Consider the following 24,848-nt stretch of genomic DNA (forward strand, 5'->3'; position numbering starts at 1 on the left):
ACCACTAATGGTTAAAAAACATAATATAATATAGACCAATATAACAAAAACAACACACCAAGCTAAGGACCCCTGGTGCCCTGTTAATGTTTTTTTAACCCGTCAGAAGTGTTGATGCAATGTCAGCATTACAAATCCAAAGTTCGTAAACTACTTTGTTGTTTTTTGATGATAAAGTGAAAAAAAATCCACAGCAGTCTTTCAGAAACAATCCCCAGTGTGGTGTCCTGACCTTTCTGAGCAGCAGACCATGAGAGATGTTCTCTGACAGCATGAAACCCGACACCAAGTGGTGGATCGGCCCCGCTTCCCCACAGTGAGGTCGCAGCACAAACGTATGGAAACCTCGCCGTCTGAATCAAATTAAAAAAGCAAAGCTTTATGTATTTGTCATTTATGATTTTGTTTGATTTGATGTTAAATTAAGTAAAAAAAAAAAAAAAAAAGAATCAATATATCCATATACCTTCGCAGGTGGTTGAGAACACTCATGTTGGCATAGGTGTAGTAGAGGTAGTAAGAGTAGGGTGGGTTGTCTTCTTCTGTCCAGTTTGCTGGAAGCGGACTGTCGAGATTAAAAATGTGGTGCTCAGGTTTGGACTCATCGTCCACGCTGTCAAAGCCCACCACCTATTAAGCCACGAAAGCGGACAACAACATAATCATTTAGTGTCTTTAAGTACGGATCCTGATGCGGAGAATTCCTCATGAAGGGACACTCACATGCTCCAAGAGGAGATGCAGCTCAGGATGACTACGGGGGTTGATTGTGACTTCAAACAGAGGCATGAAGATGTTCTCCAGCATCTCCTGGAAATTAGCCAGCTGCTTCTTTGTGTGGTACACGTCACTAGAAAGGTGGGGATTGGACAGTAAGTTGTGTCAGGCTGTAATCTTTAACTCAGCTTTGTTTTCTTTCTGCTTTTTTGCTTTTTAAAGATTTAACAGTCCAAGCACAGTACAGGTCCTTACTTAAATCCTAATCCTAATATCCTGATCTAAATGCTAATGAAACTTCCTCGTGTCCTTGGTGTATTTTTTGTAATCTGCTGCGTACTCTCAATCATTTAATGATGAACTGTTGGAGGAACACTTACAACAAACGGGGCACCTGGACAAGCCAGCGCACATTATCAGAATACACGCTGTGCTTGACAGCCCACTGAGCCAACTTGTCCCATTCATCTCTAGAGCGGCCGTAGATGGACAGACGGAGCTCAGAGTTCTGGTACTTGCTCTCTTCCAGGTCAAACATCACCTCCTGGACAGATAAAGCCAAAAGAAGTGGGTGCGAATATTTTCAAGGATTATTTAAATAAGACACATACAGTACCGTACAAGTATCACTTCACACCTTAATTATATGTGCAAAATATTTCCCTTCGATGTAGTTGTCTGTCTTGATGAAGATCTCTCTGAGGATGGATTCTCCGATGGGGTTGTATTTGGCGTTGAACTTGTCAAACCGATGAAATGTGTTACGGTCCTGATGAGTAAAAAACAAAAAGATTTAATATTATATCAAATATAATTTTTCTACCACATGTATCACACAGTGTGTCTTAACACACACACACATATATATATATATAAATATAGATGTTACTCTCTCTCACCGCGTGCATGTCAAGCGTGTCTACACTCAAATCGAAAGCAGTCAGGTTCATGCTCTCAAAAACCTCCTTGAGGGTCTGACCACGCCCACGCTCAATGTGAACGATCTCCTCGGGATATTTCTTCATGGCTCTCTTAATGAATCTCAGCAGGTGCTTCTGGTTCATGCAGGATGAGGCGTGTATGTGTGTGTCCACCTGGAGTCAGGTCAGAGCAGGTTTAATGTTCGAGCTTCACCAAAAACAGTTATTTATGCAGCAGGATTAGCTCTCGATGAAATTGTTTAAGCATTCTTTTAATGTAGGTATCTATATTTAACTGTCACTTGTTGACTCTTGCCTTTCTGATGTTGTAGAAGTCTCTATGAGGAACTTTCTTCTGAGCTGCCAGCTCCTTCATCTCGTTCAGAAGGATGTGCATTTGAAATTTAGAGCTTAGGTACTGCAGGCGACGGTAGCAGAAAGACTTCCTACAGAGGAGACAGGGACGTGTTATATTTAGACTGTGCACTGAGCCATAAAACAACTCAGACTTCAACTCATATTGTTAAAAGAAAAACTCACACTGGCCCATTGATAATAAGAGCCATCATCACATTCATGTCTGCAATATACTCTTTAAGGTCAGGATACGGCAGGTCAAGTTCTCCACTTCTGAAAAGCAGAGTGATTATAATGTTATACTTAATACAGAGTTGCTTAAAAATAACACGTCATTATGAAGGTGCAAACAGATCATACTTGTCCATATTGGTTTTCTTAGTGTAGACATGGACTACCCCGTCTACCATCTTGCAACCATATCCTGTGTCTGGTGGCATGTTATTGGGGTCCTGATTGTCGTAAGGGTGTGTTTCAGAAACTGGTGGATGGACCGGGGCATCTGGAAAAAACAAAAAACAAAACGGGAAATGGATATCAATCATTTTTTTTCATGCTACAGCAAACACATAGGTATAAAATATATATGCTACAGAAACTATACTTTTTAATGCCAATAATAATGCTCAGATGTAAGAAGCATTTTTGTTACACAATTCACCTGGTGTGTTTCTGTTTTCACTCGGTCTAGTTTTTACCAAAAAAAAGTTCAGTTGCAATTATTTAAAAATCTCGTAAATCTGCATTTTATTGAACAACATAACAGAGACAACATATTAAATGTTTAAACTATGACAATGTATCATTTTAACAAATAATGTGTTCAGTTTGGATTTCAAGGATGCAATACATCTCAAAAAAGTTGGAATGGGCCATGTTTCATGTGTAGCATCGCTGTGTAGCATTAACAGACTTTTGGGTCCCGTTTTTCTCTGACAAAAGATTCAAGCTGCTCAACACTCCTGTGTCTGCTTTGTTGTATTTTAATTAAACGCTGTTACAACTGGTGAAAGGTCTGCACTGCAGACAGACGAGATCAGCACCCAGACTCTTCTAATATGAAGCCATGCTGTTGGATTAGATGCACTATATGGTTTAGTATTGGCATGCTGAAATATGCGAGGCCTTTCCTGAAAAAGACATCAATTGGATGGGATTGTATGTTGCTCTAAAACCTGTGTGTGTGTGTGTGTGTCATCTTCACATGTGGTTTGTTCTTTGCACGAAAGAGCTTTAACCTGCATTTGTGGATTGCACAGTGAACTCTGTTTACAGACAATGATTTCTGGATGTGTTTTTGAGCCCATTCAGTAATTTTCCACGACAGCATCATGCCTTTTTTTGCCTGAAGATTATTCCATTATTCTACGATTGTTGTTTTTTGTTTTAACTTCTATTAATCTGCAAAAAAACCACTAAACCACAAGTCTGCTTATCTGCCTCTCTCAGACTCTCTTTTTTGAGTTGTCTGCCATCAAATTCAAAATGAGCTAATGTTTTTCAAGAAATAGCAAATGTCTGTTTTCTGTGTTCTATTGTGAATAAAATATGGGTTTATGGGATGTGAAAATCATTGCTTTTATTCTCATTTTCAGCATCCCACCATTCTGGGAACTGAGGGCTGTGGCAATGTCCATCAAACCAGAGAAAAAATACAGAAAAAAATCTTCAGGAAATTCAATCACTTCTCTAATCTATAATTAGTATATAATTACTGTTTGACGTCTGTCAGTCTTTTTGAAGGCTGAATGAGCCAATTAGCTTTTGTACCTGTGAAACCTCTGATTTTCCACAAAATCTGAAATGTCATTGTAGTACAGGAAATATAACCATATCTTGGTAGTTTGTAAAGCTACTATTATGAAAGAACTATTATTTACAGTGTAAAGTGGAAATAACTGTGACAAGGGAACTTGTGATTATTTATTTTGCTGACATTATTGTTCTGCCAATTATTTTCTTCATTATTTGACTGTTTGCCAGAAAATCTCAAGGAACAAGTCAAAAGTAGCTGCTTTTTGTCTATTTATGAAGTCAAGTCCAGCTGGTTCAAGTATGTTTTCTGGCTCCGTCTTTCTAATGAAACCTTTGCTTTTTTCTGCCTAGCTATGTTGAATGTTTGCATGTTTTACCAGCATCTACAGGGGTCTCTGGTACATCTTCATAAATTCCCAGATCCAGAGTCTTCATCCCAAGGTCCTGCAAGGCATGAGCTGTAGTCTTACAAAAGTTCTGCAGGGAACGGTTTATGTACTTCTCCCGGATAAATAGTGCCTTCACAACACACTTGGCAGCATCTACTAGGTCAGTGAAGGGCACCTGGAAATATAAATAGAAATGTCGTGAGCAAGGATGCAAATGAAACAGATTTGAGTATTTTGTTTTCACTCCTGATACATTTAACTGCCACCACCTTGTGCAATTTGTCACTGACTCTCTATGCTCTCATACTGACTGCTAGGGTCTCTAATATTGTCTTTCCCTTGTGGTATAAACTTTGAGGCAACTGTTGTTGTGATCTGACACCAAATAAGTAAAAGTGAGCTGAACTGGACTGAATTACTTTGCTAACTATTGTTTATTATTTTTAAATCCTGTAAGTAGCGTTCAGCAAACGATTCTCACCCCACACTTTTCCTCTCCAGATATTGAGACCCGCTGGTACTCCATCGGCATTTCTCGCTCCTTAACGGCATCATCAACAGTGTCCACACTTTCATCTTTCATTAACCTTAAATGATAGAGGAGGGGGCAGAGGAGGGGAAGCGCAATGGCACACAGAGTGGTGAGATGGAAGAAAAAAAAAAAAAAAAAAAAACACATGACAGGGCAGTCCAGTCAGTCTGAAAAACATTTAGATGACTTGATTTAAAACCTTTTTTTCATGTTGGATACATTTAAAACATTTATTTATGGTAGATTATCCATTAACTGAAAAAAACAAGACTGGTTTGCAAACATTTTACAGTGGTGAGATGAGGATTTTGTTCTCTTCAGTCCTAGAGATTGAAATCCTAGGTATAGAAACGAAAACAAACTGACTGAGCATGGGTAACAATAAGATGTCAGGGTAAAACCCTTAATAGTTAACCCATGAAGCTGCTCAATGACCACAACTCTGTGAGTAAGTCAGGATTTACAGGAAGTACAAGTTTCATTATTGAAGAAACCCAAAATTTTAAAAAGAGGGGATACAAGATGCCCGAGTGCCATAGATGCACTATAGGGAGTTCAGTGACTTCGTTCCAGTAAGAAAAGCAGCTTGCAGTGTTTCAAGGTTTTCTGCACAGTACAGGTCCATAATAAAAGCAGCAGAGAGCGCCAAAGATTCAGATTTCTTGTCTTTAATCAGCAGCAAGCACACAGAGAGCTCTCCTACATCACAAATAAGCCTTCAAATACTCTGCCTTTCACGCCACTTCTGTCTCCTATCACATTTGTTCCATAAGATATTGAATCATTGCTACACACTAATTTACCATGTTTGGTAAACCTAGCTCTTTTAATAAAAAGTTAAATAAAAGGTCACTGTAACCATTTCTAAGACATATTAAGTCACCAGCAGGGGGGAGACGTAGTCCATCTCGACGTGGCAAAAGTCACTGCCACTGGTTTTGGAAAAAAGTACTTTCACTGGGTTAGCAAGAACTATAGGCTAGGTATTAATAAATATTATATTAAGGATGAAAATTAAATGTCCACAGGCACAGTACTATGCAAAAGCCTTGAGCAATCCCCTCATGTCTTTATATTTTCTTAGGAAAACTGGAAATAGATGTAGAGATTTATCAAAGCATCCATAAATATGAAAACATTTTAAAGGGGAAAACAGAGTTTGTAAAATCATAATGAGCTTGAAAGTCAATATTTAGTTCGAACACCTTTATTCTTTAACACAGCCTGAACTCTCTTAAGTAAGATTTCCTAAAGTAGTCTTCAGAAATCCAGACTTCTCGAAGGACTTTCGAGGCCAATCTATGACTGAGTGTTCTACCGGTTTTACTGGATTGCATTGTTATGCTGAAAAATGAAGCCGTTGCCAATCAGATGCTGGGTCAAAATCTGATTGAGCTTCTGATTAATAATTCCATTAAATTTTGATAAGATCCAACTCCACTGACTGAAATTCAGACCCAAACTATGACAGAGCCTCCACCATGTTTTACAGTTGGCTGTAGAAATTGTTGTTTCTTTCTCCTCATGTTGAAACTTCAGATTAGGAATTCATGACTATATAATATATCCTGCCATGGAGTGTCTATAAATTGGCATATACCACTATTTTCTCCCTGTTTCCTTTCTGTAAGAATGTTTTTAACACCCACCTCACCTGCTGTCATAGCTTTTAGGCTTTTTTGCCCTCCACTTGTCGATTTTCGTCACAACCTTTATGTACGCCCTGCACACCATCCTGAGATATGCTAAGTTTTCAGTTAATAACTCTTAATAGTTATTAGAAACTATGTTAGCTTGAATTTCAACTGAAGAAATATGGAAGGAATTTTGTGTTTTTATGACAGGCCTCTGGCAACAAAGTGCCTAAAGAATTTAATATACAATAAACAACTTAAAATGAGGTCTTTGCTAAGTTGTCCGTTATATGTAAACTTAACACTGGTAGCTTTTTATGCTTGAACAATAAGCAAGCACAAGAACTGATCTGCTGGTCAGGGTTTAATGGCTTAACAAAAGCCGGAGGAAACATGTCCAGGTACAAGGACTGAACTGAAAACGATTTTACAAAGTCACCAATGGAAGACTTTCAGAAAGCATAGAGACCAATTAAAAAAACAACAACAAAAAAACCCCACAAAAGCTCACACACACACACACACACACACACACACACACACACACACACACACACACACACACACACACACACACACACACACACACACACAATGAAAGAAAAATATTTAAAAAAATAAGGTTTGGCTCAAGACTTCTGCACATTACTACTTTAACCATCTCTGTTTCTCAGAGTATGGGCAAACAAAACAGATAACAGAGATAAATAAAATAACAACCACAGTTAATAATGACTAAACAAAGGATTTAAAAAAACCCACTGAGGCAGAGCTCACTCACTCTAGGTCTGCAGCACTGTCGATTTTCATGAAGTCCTGTTTGGCACGGAGCAAGATCTCTGGCTCAAGCCTTGGGGTGATATGCAGCGGTGCAGGATAGCGTGGGCAAGGCGGGGGGCAGATGGGCACAAGAGGTAGTGAGAAGAAATTAAGCACACAAAGGAAGAGAGACCAGATATAGACACCCTTTCAAAAAGCACTGTGTCTTACACACATATACATACTGTACACAAAGAATTTTAGGTATTAAGTGATCAAGGTCATCTACACAAGCAATTATTATTGGTTAATAATAGTGAACTCTGATTGGTAAACAGAAACTTGCAGAGGGCAAGTCAGATAATCACCCAATGATCAGCTTAGTGGTGCAGATAGTCAACCCTGGCAATCAAGACAGACCCCACCTCCTTATAAAAGTATGACTAGGCCACGAGAAAAGATGCCAGCTGCTGGCTATCCCAGTTATCCAAAAATTGTGGTTAGTCAGCCTGCACGTGGGCAAGTTGGGAGCTGATAAGCATGTGTGCTTGAGTGGAAACAAGACTGTGTAAAATGCAGGAGGAAAAGGGAAAGCTATAGTTGTTTGTCTCTGATAATATATAGAGTTCGTTTAACGGGCTCTGTATGTGTAGTGTGTTTGCATTTCCTCACTTAATATCCTGGCTGATCTGCCTCTCCAGGCGATGACGTCTTTCCTCCAGCTGTTCGATGGGACTGTCCTCCGGGAACTCATACGGAGCACTGCGCATCTCGCTCTCTGTCATGCTGCGTGTGAACAGCTCCTGGTTGAGGCACAGATTATACCATTTATGGTGTCGTAAAACAGGAAGCCATGTCAATATTTATGCATTTATGGAGATATGGAAGCCACTGAGGCTCTGATAAAACATCATCATATTTAGCTACAAATGAAAACCAAAGGTGAAGGTTGAACTGGGGTGTGTCAAAACAATTTGCATAGTTTGTGTGAGATTTTAAAAGACCACCCCCCTATTTTGTCTGGAAACAATAGCTGTCCAATTTTAAGTTCTTACCTCAGCAATCTCTTTGTACTTTTCCTCCATTGATGTGCGCAGGTCGATTGGGCAGTGTGCGAGAGAAACAGGCGTCCCTGGAAGGGATCGCTGGGTTTTGAGGGGTTTGGGCCCAGATGCACCGCAAAGATCTACAGAAATGCACAGAAAAGTGTTACAGCGTGCGACAGGTATGTGATCTGAAATACTTAAACTTTGTGGGTCATTCCAGGATTTGATAAAGGCATAGCCAGTAAATAATAAGGCAGTTATCAAATCAGACAACATGGCGACAACTGAGTATATTTAGGTATGTAGACATGGTTAAGACAACCCCTGGAGTTTAAACTGAACATCAGAGTGGGGGAAAATGTGATTTTAAACATGACCTAGTTGTTGATGCTAGATGAGCACATTTGAGTATTTCAGAAACGGCTGATGTGCTGGGATTTTTGAACAGCTACCTCTAAGGTTTATAGAGAATGGTCTGAAAAAGAGAAGCTATCCAGTAAGCGGCAGTTTGTAAATCATGGCATTCTGTTTTTATTTACATTTTACACAGGGTCCCAAGTTTTTAGATTTTAGATTTGTATTTAAAATTAGTCACAGAGTTTAGATAACCACATAAATTATCATGTGCACGGGACGTGTGGTGTGTGTTTACTGCCAAAAAACTCATGGAGGTTCACATACATATTTGGGTACTTTACAGGCCAAAGCTAATTCTGTAGCAATGACATAAGTCATTCTACAAAGTTCTTATTCATTTCACGGTCTGCTAAAAACAGAGACAGACATCCAAATATGCAAGAGTGATGATTAATATCAAATGAAGAAAAAAGGGAAAGACTCTACGTTGGATTAGGAAAGACTGAGAGGTTATCTAAGAGAGGAAAAGTACGACTCTCACAAGCATAAATTTGGCTCAGACATAACAGCTTAGTCTAATGTGGCACTTAGAACTACCATGAGCAAAAAGATTAAAAAAGAAGAAGAAGAAGAACAGCTCCAAACATGTCTGTCAGCTAAAATCTTGAGTGTGTTATTATAAAAGTAACTGTAGCAGGTGACAGATTTCAAGTCAACCCAAACACTGGCAGTTATCACAACACTGGGCAGTTTTTACTCAAGACGTTACTTTGCTTCCTTCCTTCAGCTGCAAGAACACTGCAAGCAAAAACAAAAATACAAAACACAACACTTACCCAGAGGTCAAAATAATTAAACAGGGTGTAACTTTGAGTAGTTTTAAAAATCTGGTCGCAGCAGTTGTGTCTGCAATCAGGGATGGAGCATGAAAATACTTGCACAATGCTGTCAAACAAAGGCCAGCTTAGAAAAAAAGACTAATTTTACACACTGTACTTTCATGTGAAAAACATCGACAAACACAATGAGAGTGACATGAGTTGGAAATGGATGACAACACTATTTCACACTAAAACAACAACAAAAAGGGGTGGGAGAGGTGCAAAATGAGAAAATTCGTGCCTTTTTACACTGAAGAAAATCAAATCTACTGATTCTGCGTATTTCCTGGGGGCAGCCAGGAATTTCAGTTAAAGTAAACTACAATTTAAACTTCCGTAGTTAAAAAGGCACAAAACCTCATTCAACCACTCGTGAGGCCTCTGGGAGTGGTGTGTTCATGCTCCTCTATAATTCCTGCCATCATCAGTGACGTGTCTGCCCTGTCACAATTAGTCTCCGCCATCTGCTGTCTGCCTCTAAGGCGGTGGAGTCAGGAAGGAGAAGAGGGTAACTTAGCACAGTACATTAGTATTGTGAAACATTTCATTATTGCACTTTGAAGTGACTCATGGAAAAACCCAAATGTAACTGAATTACGGTGGTGACACAGATTACACTGGACGGAAAGTTTCAAGCCAAACGAGGCTTATTTTTCATTTTAAAATGGACAAACAGGTGACTTAAGTATACAGATGCTCACATAAACAGTCATTCCCAGTATAGTATCCATGTAATCCTCTGGCCTTTCCATAACAGATGACTCCTAATCCAGTACATCACAACTCTATTTATCTCAGTGACATCACTCTGATGGGCAGTACAAACTTTCTACAGACTTCTAATGCAAGTAAATGCACCAAAAATGATTGGAAAAAAAAAAAGAAAAATTAAAGCACAAGCAAGCAGAAAAAGTACATTTCCACTAACTTAGCTAACAACAGTGATATTACTAATAATACTAATTTAAAATCACTAAAACAAATAACATTCAAAATCACAACATGTGCTACACAGTAAAACAACAACCTAGCCCTAACAGCCCGGTAAGGAAACTTTATTTACAAAGGCCCACCAAGTCATTTAATGGCTTACTTAAAAAGAATGTGAATTGTACTGAATAATTGAATATTACCATGATGTAAGAAGATGCTATTACTGGAATTGTGTATGTCTCCTATGCTGACCGTAAGTTTTGTATTCTCATACTGTAAACTGACAAATAAAAAGTTATAAAAAAAAAAAAAAGAATGTGAAATTACAATAAGAAATAGCAAGAGCGTCAATTAATAAAATGAAGACGACATTGTTTCTATAATCTTTACACATTTTTAATATTTAAGACTTATGTTAAAGAGGGACCTAAAATCTAATCGTGCTCATTTTTCTTGGCAGTATTTTTGTAAGCATCCTTTTTATTTGCTTTGGTACACAAGCACTGACTTCCAGACCAAACATGTCGTTTGCTGTGTGAGCGTTCCTGCCTATTTCAGAGTGAAATAGCTTAACCCTTTCATCTTCATCTTGAGCTTTCTCATAACCCTGGGTAATATTGACAAAGCACTCCATCCTAAGCCTCTGTGATGTCCCTGGGACCTGAGACTGCACACCGCCCACATGCTCGTTTAGTATCTGAGGAGCTGGCTCCTACTCTAAAAGGATCAATGCAGTCCTTCGAGTCTACCTCATTCTCCCAAGTTCTAGCTCTAGATCACACCAAAGAAGCAAAACACAGCACTGTACAGTTTATTCATGAACATATGTCAAAGCAAGAGCAAAATGTAGCAGTTTAACAAAAGTGTGTTTTCACAGCAAAGCAAGTTTGTAAGAATCTAACTTTTCATAAGCCTCGTATTATAGTCCGTCTTAAACAGCCCCACTGGATAACCAAAATTCCTAGTGTCAGATCTAACATTACAATTCAGGTTTAGATACATTTCTGTATCTGCAAAATATAATGCAGATTGGCTAAGCTGCTAATGCAGGTCCCAGTTGTAAGTTTTTAATTTACAGCTAGCAGTTTGTTCACTTTTCTTTATATGACAAACTTACTGGTGATACAGACACATCAGGTCTGGCTCTGCCATTTCTCTAAGGCTAGACTGAAAAATTTGTTGAGTGGTTAAATGAGATTTTTCACTTACATCAAAGCTAATTCACTGTCCTAAGAATTCCTGTTTTGTTTATCATCTGCACAAGCACAAAGAGGCAATACAAAGTCCTACCAACGACATCATTGACGTCCTCTGATTTACAGGTTGCATTAATGTACCAAGATATGCAGCAGTGTGCCAACAAAGAGAGGGAAGAAGACTTCATGATAGCATTGGCTTGGCTAATGTTTTATAAGGAGGGAAGTGCACTCAAGATCTTCATTAAAGCCTGAGCATATACACATTGCATTTTGGTGAATGACACTAAATGAAAAAGTTTAGCTTAGCTTTGTTTGTTTATAATGAAATTAATTGGCTCTCACTAAGTCTCTGAAAATCCCAGACCACCACAGCTGTTAAAGGCAGCACATTAAAGGCAGGAAAGTCCCAGTCAGCTCACTGGCCTCTGAATCAGGACTGCTTTGTATCAAATTCACTATGTTACAGCAGAGGTGTGGACTCGAGTCACATGACTTGGACTCGAGTCAGACTCGAGTCATTAATTTTATGACTTTAGACTTGACTTGAAAAAATGTTGTAAGACTTGTGACTTGACTTGGACTTTTACACCAATGACTTGGGACTTGAATTGGACTTGAACCGGTTTACTTGAAAAGACTTGATATTTTACCCCAAATATAAAATTTAACATGCATATTATATAGAGATTGAAAATGTGACGTCATTCACGGGTAGAACCGCAAAGGATTCTGGGAACTCGTGGCAAGCGGTCAAGCGGTACTAGCGCACGCAGGCTTTCAATTAAAATCAGTTATACAGCGATAAAAAGAAACACAAAAATGTCAAGAAGCCGTTGTATTATTAACTGCAATAGCCGGTCGCATGACAGCCACGGGAAGCCGACGGGTAAAGAGATCGGTTGTTATCGGATTACGTCGTTGAAGAGAAATTGTTCGAGCCATGTTTCCGAAGTAACAAAGAGGCGACGGATGGCCTGGATTGCAGCCATTCAAAGACCAATTATAACGTCCCAGAACACTCCAGCTCACAGGTTAGTCTGCTCCAAGCATTTACACAAAGGCCAGTGTTTTTTAGTAGTTAATACGTCATTTTCATAACATAATTGGTGATATAGGTTACAAGCAAGTCTGGCGCTGAACAGAAATTGTCGCGCTATGCTCCTTTATTTATTGTGCATAAATAGTGAATTGTCCTGACACAATATTGCATTTCGCTTCTGTTATTATGGTACATTGACAAAAACATATACTTTTATTCACAGGATAAAACAGGTTTTTTGTATCACTAATTGCCCAGTACGATTACAGCATACAGTATTATTGTCACTGCTACATTTCTGTGACGCTACCAGAAATTATTTCCACTACTAATTAATTACCGTTGAGCTCAAAGGTCCTATTAATAAACGGTTAACGAATGTGTATTTATGAAGACGATTTGTGAGACTGGTAAACTTATGATACGTACGATGGTCTTTCGTTCTACACGGTGCATTTCAAGGTCCTGCACCCATCCGTCAGTAAACTGTACCTGGGATTGTTGCAGTGACCTGAAGTTACTAAACTTCATGAGTGTGTGCACTCACTCCAAGAACCGTATGATTATAAATATGCATATAAATATGCTACGATGAGATAGCTGACTTCATCTAACTAGCAAATGTTGTCCAGGCTACGTTGGTGATACAGTTTTTTTAATGTGTATGATATTTTTGTCATGCGATTTTAAAGCTGGTCCTACAACCACATCCAAGAATAACATGCAGCGTATCTCAGAACTGTCGGTGAAAATTATTCTTGGAGCTAGGTTTAATTGAGCTGCATTTTAAAGAGGTGCAATTTCACAATTTGTGTATATTTTCTAAGTTCACTATTTTGTCATGTGTTGAGAAAAACACAGATTTAAAAATTACATGGTCTAATATTTACATTTAGCATATAACTGCAACATTTTTTTTTCATTTTTTTTTTTTAAAGACTCGAAAGTACTTGAAATTCAAAATTTCAGACTTGTGACTTTACTTGGACTTTTACACCAGTGACTTGAGACTCGACTCTGACTTGCCTGACATTACTTGAGACTTGACTTGAGACTTGAGGATAAAGACTTGAGACTTACTTGAGACTTGCAAAACAATGACTTGGTCCCACCTCTGTGTTACAGCTCTTTTCACAGTAGGTAAGAATATTCTTGCTGAAATGCTGCTTAACATGTTTTCAGGTTGAGTAACTACAAGCTGCAAATAGTTGGCCTAGCTTAAATGATGGTGCTTAACTTGAGAACTGGTGATGGCAGACATCAATCTGAATCTTTGTGTTTTGGAATTTTATAACTCGGCAGAACTAAAAATGTACTTGATTTGCTAAAATACCACATCTATCTCCAAATCTCATTTTAGGTGTCACTATAATGATAAACAAAGCTTTGCTACTATTTCATATACTTTATTTCATTTATTCCATTCTTCTCTGTAACTTATGGGCATTTCTGTGTCAGGTTCACTGATTATCAAGCTACCAATTGCATGAGACTGCACTAAAAACAAACCCTTTATGTTGCATCTCTGCTTTTTTTTAGTGCAGCATAAAAGAGGCAGTTATCACCTTTAGTCAAAGGAGGCTGAAATAAACCCTCAAATGAACTTCATTTCTGGTACCCAAAAGACAACTGATCATTTCAATCACATCTCATTTATTTCATTTAGAGTTTGAATCTTTTCTAAAAGACAAAAACTGTAGAATCTCGAGCATTAGAGATTGCCACACTGTCTCAAAGCCTCTTAGGAATGAAACTAAGGTGACTACAATTGAGCTAAAGTGGAATTTCAAGTATTATACTTAGCAAAATATGTTTGTTTCTCCTCTCTATGCTGTTTTTTGACCTACCTATATTTGAAACAGACACACCCTGACATAATGACATGAATTTAAAAGTGTGTCTACCACTAACTGCAGCAACCTTGCCAAAACGCTTTTCTTGGTATTTTCTTGCCCTTTTGTTTAACTGGTGCACATGTCTCTGTTGATGGAGTTTGGCTGCATACATATACACCTTATATGGTCAAATAACAGAGAATAACTATTTTTCTGCAGCAAGAGGCAGTTGAGAGGCCAAATGACCCTCTGCTGAACAATGCAGTGAAGGCATATGGACCTGCATCTCTGCAGGGATCCATGCTGGCTATGCAAAAATTAACAAAAATGTGCTGACTGAACAAAAATAATAATATAATGACAATTTTCTCAGAAGTATAACAATATATGCTTAAATTCTCTACTGGGCATATTTGTCACCCCATTAAGACAGTTATATAGACAAGACATTAGAAACACTTTTAAATGAAATTTAAAGTACTGTGTTGAGTACTAAAAACTCCGCATATAGTAGAATGATCAACTTTCTGATAATGTCAACAAAAACGAAATGTTTCTTACAGATTAAGCGCATCAATTAGTTGAGTCAGGCCCTGAAATCAGCTCAGTCCCAGCAGACTAGCTGATCTCAGCATCAGGCATCATCTCATCTGAGCTGCTGCACTGTACTGCATTCTACTGGCACACAGATGTTTGTAGAGCACTAATGTAATGATAGCATATTTACAACATAATATGACTATGCAGTTAACCTACTAATAGCTGAGCGTGCTGGCCATGTAAAATCAATCAGCTTGCAAATTTTAAACCAAAAAATAAGTATGTATATAAATTAACTAAATAAAGGTTGTCATTATGCTGTGTATTTCTACTCTGCAATTTCCCTGTTGGTAACATGCTTGGAATGCCACAAACACGACAACCAGCTGATTCACGCAGAGTCAGGCAGAGCATAAACAAGTAAATAAATAACTAAACATATGGAATGATTGGGAAATCGGTTTATCTCATGTGTCTAAAAGAAAAAAAAATTGTCTAAATATTGGAATGTCTGAATTGTAGTTTTAAATCGCCAAATAATGAGATCAGGCATACAACTCCTATGTCAGTTGAGCTCAATTCAATGTCCGGTGCAAAGACAAGGCCTGGATTACTGCATCTGTAGCTCCACTGTTTAGAAAGCTTTACTTTGCTTTAGAGATTACACTGAGAGGGAAAGTAATGACACAGGCTTCATATGTTCCTTAGCAACTACAGATGAGAATAAATCTCTACTTTGGACCTTAATCTCCAAAATGTAGTTTCAGTACTCAGCCTGCAGAAGGAAACAAACACAGATGATGAAATTTTCCAGCTAACTACTGCCTGCAAAAAAGCTTTCTGAAGGAACCTTTTTTTAAACATAATGAAGGTTTGCTACAGAGATAACATGTGTCAGTTCACACATAGAAACTAACAGGATCATTCTCAGTGCTTTCCCTTGCTGTGTATAACATAAACAGCCTCTAACAGAAGATGGAAACATATCTAATAATCCCCTTCGCATACAAAAATAAAGAAAACAGATACCAGCTGTTCTCACTAAAGCACTGCCCTTACAAACATCGGGAAGGTAAACATGCTCAGGTGGGTTTTTAAGCGAGTATCTGCTGACACTAACCGCCTGAGGGTTTCAGTGTTAATGAAGGGGCAAATCTGAAAAGGATGTTTGTTTTCTTCTAGCTACAGTGGCACCTGTTCAGCAACCGACACGCTGCTGCAAATCACCTCTTTACTTCACTGTGCACTCTTGAGAGAATGGTTGCTATGAACTGTATGCGTTTTGTTTTTAATCAACTCACATTGAATAATTTGCCCGATTAATCAAGCAAGTAACGGTACTGCACTATAGTTAGCTGTAGCAGACAGCAGCAAAGACTAGATGCCCCAAATATTCAACCACTGCAACATCCAGAGCCTGTTAAAAACAAAAAAAAAAAAAAAAAAACTGAAGCATATTAAGCTTTGCAAAGATCACCATAAGCAACACACCGGTTGTTTATGCTCCTTACCTCACACTTATCTCACACTCATGTACACATTTCCCCTCACTGTCAGCCTTATGCTGTCAACTTATTCCAACACACAACAACTGTTGTTTACTTGCACCTCATCTGTCACGATGAGCTCGTTTGTGAGGTATTTTGGGAGCGATAAGTATCATGCTTAATAAGAACTGATGAAACTTCTTTTAACACACTATTCACGTTTACAGGCTTTACATGCTAAGGTACTGTTTTGTATTTTAATGCCATAGATTACAGTACCTCTAGCTCCCTGTCTTGTCCTGTTCTCACAGTCTCCGTTACGGTCGCAGTGGCCTTGTCTGAGCTGTGGTGGGATGCTGGGACATGTAACTAGGCCTGGGACGGCCGATGTACCCTCCCCCGCTGGTACAGTGGAAGAGAGAGAATGACAGCAAACAGAGAAAAGAACGCTCTCTCCAGAAACCAAGCCGCTCTAAGACGACATCACCCAGTTCTCCTCCTTTTGTCTCTCCTTTCCTGCTCCTGCTGTAACTGCCGCCACCTTCAGTGTGCTGCAGAAGCAGTTCTCTTTTTTCTTTCTTCTCCTCTTTTCCCCGATTTTGTCTCTGCCTCTCTCTCAGCTGCTTCCTGTACTACACCGGTTTACTGTGCATGAACAGCAGAGCCTTCAAGCCCCCGGATTTAAATACTGGGTTGGATCATACCACGTGGCAAAAAAAAGGGGGAAGGACAAGCATTAACCACTTCATGCTTCATGCATTGTGCTATAAAATGGAGGCGGCCCTGGATATAAAGCCACTCCTACTTTACTTCCCTTCCCACCTCTCATTCATGAACACACAGCTTCAGTCATGTCATGACTGTAAATGATGTTATGAATACCAGTATTAAGAAAATCTAATAAATGGAAATTTATTATTTCTGTACAAACTGCTTTTCTGATGCTCATTCACTGCTTCTTTCTAATTTCTGATTTTATTTTGTCCTTCAGAGCTGGACGACTTTTAAAGAGTGGTTTTGGAAGTTCAGTCTTGTGTTTGTGATTAAAATATTTATTTGACTGCAAGTGTAATTTATCCTTTTGTGTATCCAACTACTTTATAGATGAGAACACACAGTCAGCAGCAGGATAAGGTTAATTTTTATACTGCAGGTTTGTGGTCTCCAGCATGTCCCTGAAAAAACAGCAAGGTGTTTGTTTGTTTTTTGTGGGAGTAAATTTTATGGCTAAGTGAGATGTTCAAAGGGATATGGGGTGGGTGTGGTTCTTGTAAAGACTGATCTATTGTTTGACTGCCAGTCAAAAGACTGAACAAAAAGTACATTACCGGTAACTGGAATTAATGAAAATAATCCATGGATGAAAGAAATCACTATCTTCTCCTAGGCATGTGGAACAGTCTTGAGGAAACTTAAATAGAAACAAACATTTCCCAAGGTACCGTGAGTGCCAACATCTATATGACATATTTAAAATATTTTATACATATCCCTCATTATATTCATCATCATACATCATTTTGGTGCATTTGACAGTTTCATTGAGCACTGAATAGAATTTCAGATTACAATATACCCATAGCATCATTTTACAATGATCGTAGCATGTGTATATATGTTTATCTCCCACCCACGGGTTTGCTATTAATAACAGCAGTAGTAGTGTTAATGGTATTGTCATGTGACTATGTTAGTCACTGTGGGCTTTGAATGTGAGCAGGACACACAAACAATCAATCACTGTTAGGAATCACTAAGTTCATCTCCCCTATAGTGATTCTTAAATGTTGTAAAATGAGTGCTAAATACTCCTTTGTGGACCAATGTACAGGAAAAAAATTTTTCGTTTAAGTCACTCAGGTCAAACCTCTGTGGCAGCCATCTTGTTTTGCAGGTAAAGAGGAAGCCCGCCTCAAATGCAGCTCTTGTATAGGATGTGGCAAGTGTAGAACATTAATTGAATTTATTCAAATAAATGTAAACAGATGAAATAACAAACAAATGTTTGCTTTATATTTCATTACTGACAAATAATTGATAATGTGATCATTGTGATTCTGTAAAAGTTAATCTTCTTTGTTTTGAGTGATGTTCTGTTTTCCCCACTACACCTTCCTGTGTAACAATCATTTAATATGTTATAAATTGTGATGAAGTATTTTGAAAGACTGATGAGAGATCACATCACTTCTTCACTTCCTGCCACCATCGACTCACTTCAGTTTGCTTACCGGACTAATCGTTCCACAGACGATGCCATAGCTCACCTGCTCCAAACATCCCTGAGTCACATGGACACTGGCAGAAGGAATTATGTTAGGATGCTGTTCGTGGACTACAGTTCAGCATTCAACACAATAATTCCCTCTAAATTTTTCACCAAGTTGAACAATTTAGGACTCAGTTCATCACTGTGTCAGTGGATCCTCAACTTCCTCACAGACAGACCCCAATCAGTAAGAAAACAAGTCTCCCCCTCCATGTCACTCAGCATTGGAGCGCCTCAGGGCTGTGTTTTAAGCCCCCTGCTGTAATCACTGTACACTTATGACTGTGTAGCCACATCAGACACCACCTCCATTGTCAAGTTTGCTGACGACACTGTTGTTGTGGGCCTGATCTCCGACAACATCGAGAAGGCCTACCTGGAGGAGATTAGGAACCTGGAGACCTGGTGCCAGGAGAACAACCTCCTCCTAAATGTCAGCAAGACTAAGGAGCTGATCGTAGACTTTACTACAAAGCAGGCGAGGAATTATGAGTCCTGATCATCAATGGCATGCCAGTGGAGAGAGTGGACAGTTTCCAATACCTGGGTGTCCACATCACTCAGGACCTGTCATGGTCCTGCTACATTAAAGCCCGCCAGCGTCTCTTATTCTTCAGAAGACTTACAGTAGTGACTTCCATCTGCCACTGAGGGAGCTTAAGAACTTTTACTCCTGCACCATCGAGAGCGTCCTGACGGCAAACATCTGCACCTGGTATGGGAACGGCACCAAGCAGGACAAACAAGATCTGCAAAGAGTGGTGCGCTCAGCCGAACGTATCATTCGATCAGAGCTTCCTGACCTGCTGTCCATCTGCACCAAGTGGTGCAGGACTAAAGCCAGGAAGATTACGATGGACCTCTCCCATCCCAACAATGGACTCTTCTCACTGTTGAGGTCTGGGAAGTGCTTCCGTTTCCTTAAGGCCAAAACAGAGACAATGAAGAGGAGCTTCTTCCCCCAGGCTATTCGGGCTCTGAACCAGGTGTAGGACTGAACTCTCCCACAGACGTTACATTTCCACACGCACTCTGGTTTTTATTTTTGCACACTTCTTATAATTTATAATTTCTTTTTATTAATAATTTCTTATGTAAACTATTTTGAACATTTTTACTGTAAATTTCTAAGTTAAAATCTGCAAATTTTTGGTAGTAATCTGTAAATATTAGTGTCAATTCTTACTGTCATTTAATGGTTGGGCAATTGCACAGCAATAATAATTTCACCTCATGTCATACTGTGCATGGTTGTGTGTGTGTGTGACGAATAAAATTTGAATTTGAAATTTGTGTTTGTTATATAATCCAACCTGAAGCACAGATGAGGAGCCTCTTATAGAAGTCTTCAAAAACTTTTAATTAAATCAAGCTGATTCTCCTTCAGAATTATTCAACTCAACTGCCATTACTACTTGCTTGTATTGTCTTTTGCACATTCTCAGTCTTACTATTTATATTTCTTTATTATTTTATTTTGTCTACCTGTCTATGATAACCTAATAGGACTTAAGCAACACGGTTGATGGAGTTCAATATTGCAAATTTAATACAGCAAAAGTATATGAGATTTATTTAGATGCTTGAATGGAAACACTCCAACTGTTTGGAGACTTGACGGTTAAATTTCTTGTACAAATAGGTGATATCTCATCTTCATGAACCTATCAAGAAGCTGACTGAGGAAGTTATAAATGTTATGAGAGTAAGTTGACCAGTCCTGATTTATTTGACCTTCGGGCCTTTGGCTTGTGGAATATTTCCTTTGACTTTCTGTTCTGAGCTTAAAAACAAGAAGGACATCCATTGTAAACAACAAATGGCAATGTGTTCTGCCACTGATTGTGTTACTACAACAGAATCATTTAAGAGGCTTGCTGGCTGAAACCACCTACAGCCTTGTGTGAATTAAATTCAGACATACTATATGTCCAGTGGTTTTTGTTAAGTCACAGTTCTCACAAGCACTGAGGTATGTTTTCTTTTTCAGCCCCAGCTTGAGTTTTTCTGCAGTTACATCATCTGTTGTGTTCTGCAAATCTCTTTCCCTGGAGACTAATTAACAGCACAGGGGAGTCGCTGTGCATTATTTTTCACTCCCTTTCTCCCTGAAGAAAAAGAGAGCTGACACAATTGCACAAGCATTTCCGTGTGAATGAAAGAGGGTGAACATGCAAATAAAACTGCTTCCCAGCATTTGCGCTGCTGTTTTTGTATCCCATCCCCCCGTCCAACGGGAATCTTCTCAAAACAATAAGTTCTCTCTGGAGCCCGAGACACCGAACTGTGCACAAAACATGTTGCATACCCACAGCAGCACATGTAAACACTAATAGTCACACACCAAAAAAGGCACATGTATTCACATCATTCATTTTGACCCTCTGTGATTATCCAGACCACAGTTGTTGTTGTCACCACTGTCAGTGCACTTCTCACCATATCGGAATATCTAAAAGGAACACTGTGTCATTTGATAGTGTCAACATATAACCCTCTGCAGTTAGCGCTGCTCGGACATCAAGAGCTCACAATTCCAACCCTGAGACAAAAACTGTGTGAAGTATCAAAGCCAGAGACAATAAAGGGACTACTGCTTCCCTGCCATGGCTAAGCAAGAAAGCTTTTGATCCGTTTCCATGCACATTTACTGCTCTCTTTGCTTTGGTGTAAATGAATTGCGCACTGTTGAAAACTCGCAATTCTAGCTGTGATTTAGTGTCTTGTGTTGCTGGCAGAGCTTCCACAAAAGGATGTTATAAATACAGAAGTTTGATTAAAGATTAAACTCTGGCCAATTGTGCACTGTTTGCTTTAATGACTAATATTTCATTACTGTATCAACTAATGGTTGCAAACTAAAACAACTGCGACTAACCTGACTCAGGCTGTATAGCGGAATCTATTTTTTCAAAGCAAGAACGAGTTGCGGTGTGATAAGAATATAACAACAAAAGGAAAAAGTTCCTATTATATGTTCTGACATCAACTAAAGATGAATAGTTTAACATGAAGATATCAGAAATGTGGAAAACTGGCCAGCTGTCAGACTGAACAAATGACTTTTCTATGTGTGAGATGACCAATGAACTGGAATGTGAGAAACATCAGTGTGGAGTTGCAAGTGTGAGAGTATATTCCTAATTAAAGTTTAGAATATGATCTGGAGAATCATCAAATGAACAGGAGGGGGTGGGTGAGAGATTCAATGAGTCACTGAGGTCAAAACACAATAAGAAGTCAGTGAAGGACTGAAACATCAGCTGATGCTGCTTCATGTGTGATCGAATGAGGTGGATTAAATGAAAATGGATCTTCATTGGAAGCCACGACAAGAGCAGAGACAGACCAAAGTAGCATGCTTAACTGTACTTAAGCACTGAAATACAACCCATCATAACCATCTGTACAGCCTGTCAGCCAGCAGAGCACCCGAGTGAGAAATGGTAGAGTGGAAACAAACCAATCTTCTGTGTGTTTCTATGTGAGTGTGTGTCTGTTTCTGTCTAGCTATCTTTGTGAGGACCGAAATTCGCATTCTACTATACTTGTGAGAACCAGCAGTCACTTGTGAGGACCAGTGAGTGTGTCCTCACAAGTTTGAAGGCCTTTTTGAGGCTCAAAATGTGGTTTTAGTGTCAGGGTTACAATTAGGTTATGGTGAGGTTTAGGGTAAGGGTTAGGCATTCATTTTTAATGGTTAGGGTTAGGGTAACCATTATGTCAATGAAGGTTCTCACTAAGATAGCTGAACGGGGTTGTGTGTGTCTGTGTGTGTGTCTGTGTGAGTGGAGTGGAGTGGGTTGCCTGGACAGATATTATGAGATCAGTCGCTATCTGGTAACAACAGGTGGGCCTGTTGTTACCAGATAGCGACAGGCCCACCTGTTGGTGTGACAGTTTTCAAGGCCTCACTTCCTACCTCTCCAAAATCCCTTTTCCAGGACTGAGACGCTTTCCCTTTCTAACATGGGAAGCAGCTGAGCTATTCATAGCAAAAGAAAGACCTGGAATTTTCCACCAAACACAGAGCAAAGTGGTCCTCAGTCATGTCTGAGGGGAGCACAGCCACAGACCGGAGACCCTAACAACCAGCTGCTTGTTTCAAACCGATGGGCTGCCTTGTATTTTCCCAAGCCTCCCTCTAGTGGTTAGAAAGAAAAGCAAAGAAACATTTTTAATATTGAATATTAAAGTGTAGAGCAAAAACGGAATAAAAATAATCTGTTTTTCTCTAAACAAATTCACTTTAAATTGAAGCTATTCAGCGTATTCATTGTAGGAGTGACATTGAAAAACATGTTACACTGACAACTTTTCAATAGGAGATCAAAACACAACTTCTGGTTTTCTCCCAGTATTTGCTTGTCACGTGTTTCTGTCTACTGCAGGGCCAGAGCGTGGGAGTGAGAAGAGGTGAACAGGCACGGTGCTTTTCAGTCAGCTGGGTTAAAGTCCACAGGGAGACGAGTAGATATGATAATCATTCAGTAAGGACTACAGCAAATCCCCTCAGGGGTAACGGCACAGAGCTCACATGACCTGGGGTAAGAATACACATAAATTGAAGACAGATGCACAAGAGACATGCTGTGACACAAGCAGTATATCTGCTTAATAATGAACCAGAACAGGAGACAGCCAGAGTCTTGGAGGAAATACGGTAACCATCCAACTGCAGCATGCAGCAGGATGTGTAGAGAGTATAAAAGATACAGATTAATGTGGTGCCCGCAGACCAGTGGCCACCTATTAATAACCGATACAGTATTTTGGGGGGGGGGGGTTCGAGGGTACAGTGCATTTTAAAAACAAACAAACATATCTTTTAGAATAATTAAAAGAACTGACATAAATGGGTACTAGAAATACATTATCCAGTATTATATAGATGGCACAAAACTAATGTTAAATCCAGGTAACAAGACAGCAATCCCCACACCTATGAAATGCTGAGCTGACAAACCATCATACATACAAGAGACAAAAATAACTGCCTCGACAAAAGCATCAAGCTAGACAACCAGACAGCCTGCAGGTAAAATGTGCAAAAGCCTGTATGAAGTTAGAGCCAAAAATAAAGATAGAAGGCTGCATACAGGAAGAAGAGCGCTGATCCAAACTGGTGAGAGGAATTCCCTGCACTGCTCTGGCAGACACTTTAATAACCTCCACATATCACGTCATATAACTGGGTATTACATATTCTGCTTTATGCCAGAGTCCAGTGGGAGAGCTGCGGAGCCTACAGGCAGAGGCAGTTTCCTCCAGGAAGCTGGTTGGTTAATCAATGTTTACACCAGCAAATCCACTCAAACCATTGCATAAGAGAACTGTTTCAAGTATGCAGGGGTGCATCAGTGCTGGAGAGATGTGTTTGGTGAGAGGGGAAAATGTGATAAGAGAACTATTTCTGCTGAGGTTACAAGAAGAAACAATGCAAATATTGAGCTTCAGTCCATGACCTGACTTTGAGAACAGTCGTTTAGAGGCAAAAATAAAAATGTAGTCAGATGGACCATAATGGACCATATTATCAGACTGGGAGAGCACAAGGCTCAGCCAAGCGGCTAATTGAGAGGACTTGAATGACTGCATGGCTGGAGAGACCTATAAGTTATTTATTACTGCACCAAAGACAGGCGTCCTCAGCAAATACTGTAAGCAGTGTGTCAGCGTGAGTTACTCCTCACGATCTGCTGCTGCATCCCTCCAAATGCTCGACTTTTGTGCTGTGCAGCACCCTGAGGAACCAATTCATTTCACATATAAATTGCAGGTCTAACTGGATTGTTTCTCACTGGAAAGAGCAGTTAACATTAAAATCAAAGATAATCATAAAAGCACAATAATTTTTGTCTATTCCATCACTCACACACACAAAATGTTAAATGTGTTGTTTTCTTTTATCTGGGATGCTGAGAGAACAATCTAACAGAAACTTGTAATGAGAGAGAGAGTTGCAGTTGAAAGATAAACTGATACCACTGCTCTGTGCAAAGCTGATAAACTGTAGCAGAAACTGTGCAAGGTGGTCGGGTAAATAGGCCCACAAACTCCTCACATTCCTTTACAATCTGACAATAATACACAGACAGTCAGAAATGTGTATACAAAAAGCGATATTCACTGTGCAAAAGAGGACAATAAATGCACATTACACTGTCACACTCATCTGCAAAACATTAACTTCACAAGT

General features: G+C 39.3%; 1 protein-coding gene across 4 annotated transcripts in view; it reads right to left on the bottom strand.

The window, feature by feature from the left end:
- The window catches only part of LOC146574401 (AMP deaminase 2-like), a 34,340-nt gene that overhangs the window by 4,853 nt on the left and 4,639 nt on the right, over positions 1–24,848 (bottom strand). For 2 of the 4 annotated variants that reach the window (XM_085274013.1, XM_085274011.1), the window contains 14 exons: positions 8,119–8,249; positions 7,736–7,866; positions 7,086–7,154; positions 4,620–4,725; positions 4,127–4,313; positions 2,355–2,496; positions 2,178–2,267; positions 1,954–2,083; positions 1,617–1,811; positions 1,355–1,486; positions 1,098–1,261; positions 724–850; positions 467–630; positions 233–353 (listed from right to left, as the gene is read on the bottom strand). In XM_085274013.1, the coding sequence (XP_085130139.1) occupies positions 233–353; positions 467–630; positions 724–850; positions 1,098–1,261; positions 1,355–1,486; positions 1,617–1,811; positions 1,954–2,083; positions 2,178–2,267; positions 2,355–2,496; positions 4,127–4,313; positions 4,620–4,725; positions 7,086–7,154; positions 7,736–7,866; positions 8,119–8,249 (1,889 nt within the window). Of the gene's footprint in view, positions 1–232; positions 354–466; positions 631–723; positions 851–1,097; positions 1,262–1,354; positions 1,487–1,616; positions 1,812–1,953; positions 2,084–2,177; positions 2,268–2,354; positions 2,497–4,126; positions 4,314–4,619; positions 4,726–7,085; positions 7,155–7,735; positions 7,867–8,118; positions 8,250–16,659; positions 16,900–24,848 lie in introns of those variants that run through there. The other 2 variants (XM_085274014.1, XM_085274012.1) reach the window with 2 other exon arrangements.

The sequence above is a fragment of the Mchenga conophoros genome, linkage group LG5 (genome assembly GCF_057382185.1).
Source record: "Mchenga conophoros isolate Kocher_MC1m ecotype Shallow Benthic linkage group LG5, M_conophoros_male_GT1.1, whole genome shotgun sequence".
In the NCBI taxonomy this organism is placed as follows: domain Eukaryota; kingdom Metazoa; phylum Chordata; class Actinopteri; order Cichliformes; family Cichlidae; genus Mchenga; species Mchenga conophoros.